Source organism: Onychostoma macrolepis, chromosome 06 (genome assembly GCF_012432095.1).
Source record: "Onychostoma macrolepis isolate SWU-2019 chromosome 06, ASM1243209v1, whole genome shotgun sequence".
Taxonomy (NCBI): Eukaryota; Metazoa; Chordata; class Actinopteri; order Cypriniformes; family Cyprinidae; genus Onychostoma; species Onychostoma macrolepis.
The window spans coordinates 9,170,108-9,177,173 of record NC_081160.1 but is presented as its reverse complement, the minus strand read 5'-3'; the positions used below and the strand labels follow the sequence as shown (position 1 = coordinate 9,177,173).

Genomic DNA, 7,066 nt, shown 5'->3' with positions numbered 1-7,066 from the left:
AATTACACTATATTAATGTGTGCATGCCCAGTAGTCACAGCTGTATCCCTTCTAGCCTTAATCCTCATTTATATAGAAAATGAATGTGACATTATGTTATATTGTATAACACAGATACTCTATGGTAATATTGTAGTAATACTTTATTAATAGGATATTTATTTAGAATATATCTTGTCAGTTACTTTTGCTTCTTTAAAATGATATTCCATTCTGCCAGACAGATTAATCAAAGAAACATAATGTGTGATAAGAAGACCTTCTCTATATGTCTGGAAAAAAAAATGGGAGTAAGAAAACCTTTTCTGCAATTTAACTTTTTGTACATACTGTAGGAACACTTCATTTGAAAATATCATTGCAACCAATCTCACCTTTGCAGCATTACTAATTTGGTCATAAAAAAAAAGAAAAGAAATAAAAACAACTAAATGACATCTATGTTTGTATAAGCCCTAAATTATTCTGCATTAGCTGACAGAAAACCACATAAAGAGCTTGTAAATGGCAAGACACATATAACCACAGATATGTCCGTCTCTTCTCACTGTTTCCTTCCAGTCAGACTGGTCACTCACATGCCCCTCTCAGTTTTATTTTTTCCATAGCACAATAATTTGATATGTAAACTTCAGTAACACATTTAAAGCATTATGATGCATTCTTTTCAATTCTTCTAATCTTTTAATTAAAACACAAATGCATTAGGCTCAATTTGTGCTCACAGGGGACTCGTCAATTTGTCATAATAAAACTCCACATGTTCTGATGTTTCTATTTTTCTGGTGTTAGATGATTTTAATACATGCTTGCAACAGGGAACAGGAATAATTCAGGAATAAAATCCCAGAAACTATTTTTTGATTGTTTTTTGTCTTTTGTTAAAAAACTAAACTTTATCACCATCTTTTCCATTCCTGCCAAAAAAATATGTGCCTTCAAATCTGTCAGTTTCTAAAACAATTCTCACTCTTAATTTTATTGAAAAGGCAATACAGGTATGTGTGATTTGTAATTAAGGAATAAAACTAAGATAAAAGTAAAATCTAGTGTTGTCTACTACTGTATGTGTATAAGGCTGGTGTATCAACTTACAATGAGATATTAAATACAAAATTTCCAGTCCTAAAATTATCAGGAAAATACCCCATTGAACCATATTATTCACGCTATATTACTACAATACAAATTGACCACACAAGTGGACTTATTTTCTCTGGACTTTTAACTACCAAATACCATTAAATAATGATGAACAATAAACAATACTTTGTGCAGTCTTTAGGCTATATACTTTCTACATGACCCAATGTACAGTGTTTGTTCAGAAAGACAGTAGAGGAAAGTGTCTTCTATAGGATAATCTGGTTTTGGAAGCTCCTGTTGAGATCTTTATGAGGCAAGACGATAGCGTTTCGAATGATGACCTCTGATGGAATATTCACATTGCAGCCTAGAAGGAAAATATAGAGTATAGATGGTCAGACAAACTTCCTGTTGTGGAAAAACTGTTGCCACATCCATGCAGTAGCAAGATGATTGTTATAACTTCTTAAGGAACAGCTCCACCTTCTGGATAAAACCAACCAATACATCATATTTATGTGTTTAAAACACTGGTTAGATTATCAGTAATGCAGTTACAACATGGCTATATTATATTATATTATCATTCAAAAGTTTAAAGTCAGTATATATATTATCAGTATATTTATATATATTTTTAATGTGTACTCATTCATCAATGATGCTTTAAACTGATCAAAAATCACAATAAAGACATTTATATTGTTAGAGATTTTAAATACTATATTTTTTCTATTCACCAAACAATCCTGAAAAAAATGTACCACTGTTTACACAAAATAATGAGTAGAACAACAGTTTTCAACATTGATAATATTAAAAAAAAAAATTCTTGAGCACGAAATTAGCATATTAGAATGATTTCTGAAGGATCATGTGACACTGAAGACTGGAGTAAATTCAGCTTTGCCATCAAAGGAACAAATTGCATTTTAAAATATATTACAACAGAAAAGAGTTGTAATAATATTTCACAATATTACCATTTTTACTGTATTTTTTTTAACAAATAATAATACAAATATTTTATATATATTATATATTTACATTTTACATTTTAGACATTTAGCAGATGCTTTTATCCAAAGCGACTTACAAATGATAATATATATAAATATATATAAATATATATATATATATATATATATATATATATATATATATATATATATATATATATATATATAAATAATGATAATATAAATAATGATAATGTATATAATAATATTGAGTTATCTATGTTGCCACTAGATTATAATAGAGGCAAGATCTTCATACCAAGGATGGTGATGGATGGGGTTAGACCTCCATCCCTGAACAGAGTCTCGCTGTCAATCTTGGCATATGGGTCGTTGGGATTGGGGTCACTCGGAGTTCCTTCTACTCTTGCCCATTTCCCCACTGTACTGTCCCACCCAACAATACTGTTCAACACACAACAGTGATCCTGAAACAGAGACACAGATATTTAATAATAATCAATGTCACGTTTCTTTCTAATGTCTGATTGTCATTGTAGCAAATGTGAACACAAGAGTGACCCACTTCACCTGTAACACAGCTCCATGTAAAACAATGGACTCCCTCACTCTTACGCCTCCTCCAATTGTCACCCCTTTGCCAATGGAAACATTAGGACCCAACTGAATGGAGAGAAAGAAATTGAATACAATGCAGAAGCATATATTTACGGTATATAAGTTCCTTGTACTTACCACAGCAGAGGGATCGATGTTTGCTGTAGGGTGGATATAAACATCCCCTGAAGGTGGAAAACAAATTTTCAGTGACCTTGTAGCTGCATATAATTATATAATAACAACTTGTGAGTTCTGTATTTACATAGGTAAATTGTGTTTGATAAAAACACAGCTTTAAGATAAACTTGTTCAGAGAGAATTCTTCATACAACATACCTATTATTTTGGGGGTTCCATCTTGGTTTGTGGCCAGTCTTTCAGGATGTGTCTGATGATACTGCTTGAGGTACAAACGACTGGCATATATTGCTGACCTGTGTTACGTTATATAACATCATGCATAAGAAAAAGTGACAGAAAAGGGAGATGACAGGTAAAAATTGAGAGAAAGGCAGATTTACCCTGCAGACTTTATCTGACTCCAAAAATGCTGTGTTTTGTAGACAAAGAGTTTTTTCTGTCCTGCTAGGGTTGTAAAGATGTCCTGTTCTAGCCGAATCACCTCTGGCATCTGCTTGCCATTAGTGAGTTCTTCCCTGTGGAAAAATAAAATAACTCATTTCAGCGCAAACAGGTCAGGCTGACCTATTATTATACACGTAAATCTGTCCGGTGAAGGCTGCAAAGCGGTTTAGAGGCTGAATTATGTCAGTAGCACTCACTGGATCCTCTCTTGCTGGTTCCTCTGGAAAACCGTCCCAATATGGCCAAAAATATCTGGTGTGAACAAATAGATCCCACAGTTGATAATGTCACTTACAAAAGTACTGGGTTTCTCCACAAAATGGAGCACCTGAAAGAAATGAGTGATAATTAGCATAATGTGAAAAAGTAAATAACTTCTTAAAGGGATACTCAAGCCCAAAATGAAACATTTATCATTAATCACTTACTCCCGTGTCGTTCCAAACCTGTAAAAGCTTCATTCGTCTTCAGAACACAATTTAAGATATTTTAGATGAAAACCGGGAGGCTTGTGACTGTCCCATTGACTGCCAAGTAAATAGCACTGTCAAGGTCCATAAACGTATGAAAAACGTAGTCAAAACAGTCCATCTGCCATCAGACGTGCAATCTGAATTTTATGATGCGACGAGAAGACTTTTTGTGCGCAAAAAAAAAACTAAATATCGACTTTATTCAACTTTTTCTGCTCCTCCGTGACACTTCCTGCAAGCGCGTTCATGAGTTCACTACCAGAGCACGACGCAAGCCTCAGATGACGCAGGACGTAAAAGGCATCCCTTAATATCATCTGAGGCGTGCTTGCGTCGTCATGGAGGAGCAGAAAAAGTTGAATAAAGTCGATATTTTGGGGGTTTTTTGCGCACAAAAAGTGTTCTCGTCGCATCATAAAATTCTGATTGCACGTCTGATAGCAGATGGACTGCTTTGACTATGTTTTTCATACTTTTATGGACCTTGACAGTGCAATTTACTATGCAGTCAATGGGACAGTCACAAGCCTCCCGGTTTTCATCTAAAATATCTTAAATTGCGTTCCGAAGACGAATGAAGCTTTTATGGGTTTGGAACGACACAGGGGTAAGTGATTAATGACAAAATTTTCATTTTGGGGTGGAGTATCCCTTTAATGGCATTTATTGAATGTAATGTTTGTCCTTCAAATCATATAAATGAGTGTACAAGGAAGCAATCTTGAACATATTTATATATAGTACCTCATCTGTCTCATGGTTTTCCACAATGCAGCCGTAGTTCAGAGATTGTGTTCTATTGGCCTGCAATGAGAGATATATAGAAAACTCCTGAAACAATTTACCACTGTTTCCACTATTTTCAACATTGATAAAAAAAAGAAAAAATTTCTTGAGCACCAAATCAGCATATTATGTATGATTAAGTATTTCTGAAGGATCATGTGGCACTGAAGACTGGAGTAACGGCTGCTGAAATATCAGCTTTGCCATCACAGAAATATATTTTAAAAATTATTTTAAAATATATAAATATAAAATATATATTTTAAAATATATTAAAAAAGAAAACAGTTTTTTAATAATAATATTGTATAATATTACTGCTTTTACTGTATTATTGATCAAATACATGCAGTCTTGGTGAACATAAGATATTTCTTTCAAAAACATTTCACCTTTTGAACAGTACTACATATTATATTACATTACATTGAGAGATCATATTACCCACTCTTAACTACTAAACGTAAACCTACTGTAGTTCCGAGTAAGACTCCGCAATGTTTCTCTCCATGTTGACGGTGGAACCGGAGCATTTCCTGCAAGGGGAACTCGGAGCATACATCAGCATTCATGAGGAAAAATGCAGCCGGACCCCCAGACAGGATCTGGTCACGAAAGTGATAGATCCCACCACCTGTACCCAGGGCGGCGAACTCCTGCAGGTACCTTCAGATTCAAAAAGAAATAAATTGTGTGTTTAAGTATATGTATTCGACTAGTTTTTAAATTACAGGACAATCAGGTCTGTGAGACAAAATATCAATATAGTAGCAATCATCTGTATTATAAAACACAATAAAATAGTTAAAATTGTCTTTGTTTAAAATATCTGCTGATCTGAACTGGTATCTACCTTATTGGGATTTTAAACTCCTGCTGTGCAGATGAAATGAAGCGGTTTAGCTCATCATTGGGCTGATAAAAACCTATTAGTATGATCTCTTTCATTTCAGGAACCTGTAAGAGAATAAAACATGGCAAACTTTCAAAACAGATTACTGTGAAGAATGTTCAGTTTTATGCTTTACATGAGATGTAAACATAATCTGCAGTGTTTTACTTGGGCGCAGGCTTCTATGTGATGCTGCAGCATGGGAACTCCTGCCACTGGGAACAGAGGTTTGGGCACCTCGAATGACAGGGGGCGGAACCTGGTACCTGAACGCAGGGCATATTTATGAAATACGTTTTCTAATAGGTTTTTATTTTATCCATATATCACCATAATTGCTACTTTTAAGACCGCAGCTTTGTACAGCTGATTCGAGTTTATCATATCAGACGTTATCACGTAGCTACGTCCTTTGCGCCACGTCATCATATGTGATAATGTTGTTGCGGTATCATTCATAACATTCGTACAGTTAGAAAAATAACTAAAATCTCACCTTTTTGAGGGCCCCCAATTAGGATAATCGCTTTTAACATTTTTCAGTTATGAGGCAGTTCACTCTTCAAGACAACTGAATACTGATTTAGTACGCTGATTATATCACGTCTAGTTTTTATTTAATTACTTCATGTAAATCTGTTTATGAAAATTAATGGTTACCAACTTTGTTTACGGAATAAAAAATTTCTGACAACGCTAAACTGCGTCTAAAACTTGTTCAACTTCAGCATAACCAGTTTCTTTAAATCCATTCAGTACAGTAACGCGGAAGTGAGTGGACTGTAATCCCGCCCACTGTGACGCGTCTGCTGCACTTACCAATCAGGTCGCCTGTCTGGAGATATAGGTCAATTTATGTACAGACTGGTCCAGTTGTTCCATATTTAGGTCAAACAAGCATTAAATAAGATTTAATAAAGACCACAATTTCGGCCTCATGATTCTCATATAGACAGACTGTAGACAGATAACAGAAAACATTTCTTAACGTTTCTCTCTCTTACCTCATTTCACATGAGGACAGTTGACTCAAATTATCTGCCACAAGATGGCAGACCAAGTCTTTTTCCCCCAGTCTAGTCTTGTTTACAAATTTCATAGATTGTAGATTCCATAATTGTCACCTGGGTCAGTGACAATTAAGGATGTTTGAGATAATGAAGATAATACATATAAAGAAAATAATAAAGAAAAAGCATTGCAAAAAGTTTAAAACATATTCAGAGTTCAAAACGTACATACCAAATTGTTTTGTATATAGCGGAAAGGTTGCAACACTAATTGCATTTCCTTCAGTTCGAAAACTGAGACTTAATTATTTCCTACTTCTGTTAACTTCTGTGAAAGTTTACCGAACTGGGGCCAGTTACATAGCCACTATGTTAAGACTGTGTCTTAAGTAGGCCTACTAGTTACTAGCAGTTAACGAAGTGGTTATCAGTCTTACTTTTCAGATTCAGATTAGGCAAATCTACAATTTTATTTAAATGTCTTTATAAGTGTGCGTGTGTATACCTGTTTTTCTATTCAGGTGGGGACTTAAACCTGAATACACAGACTCATGAGGACTCATGGGGTAAACAAGCTAATAAATCACACAGAATGAAGTTTTTGGAAAATCTAAAAATGCAGAAAGTTTCCTGTAAGGGGTAGGTTTAGGTGTA

The 7,066-nt window shown here is 34.5% G+C and overlaps 1 protein-coding gene across 1 annotated transcript; it reads right to left on the bottom strand.

The window, feature by feature from the left end:
• Positions 1–763: 763 nt before the first annotated feature.
• On the bottom strand, positions 764–6,199 carry gmppab (GDP-mannose pyrophosphorylase Ab). Its single transcript, XM_058779050.1, has 12 exons — positions 5,899–6,199; positions 5,571–5,668; positions 5,364–5,467; positions 4,984–5,176; positions 4,469–4,528; positions 3,449–3,579; positions 3,188–3,322; positions 3,003–3,100; positions 2,802–2,848; positions 2,637–2,729; positions 2,365–2,533; positions 764–1,453 (listed from the first exon to the last, which is right to left on the bottom strand). Exons 1-12 carry the CDS (start codon positions 5,936–5,938, stop codon positions 1,353–1,355), a joined length of 1,269 nt encoding a protein of 422 aa, XP_058635033.1. The 5' UTR covers positions 5,939–6,199; the 3' UTR covers positions 764–1,352.
• Positions 6,200–7,066: the final 867 nt, after the last annotated feature.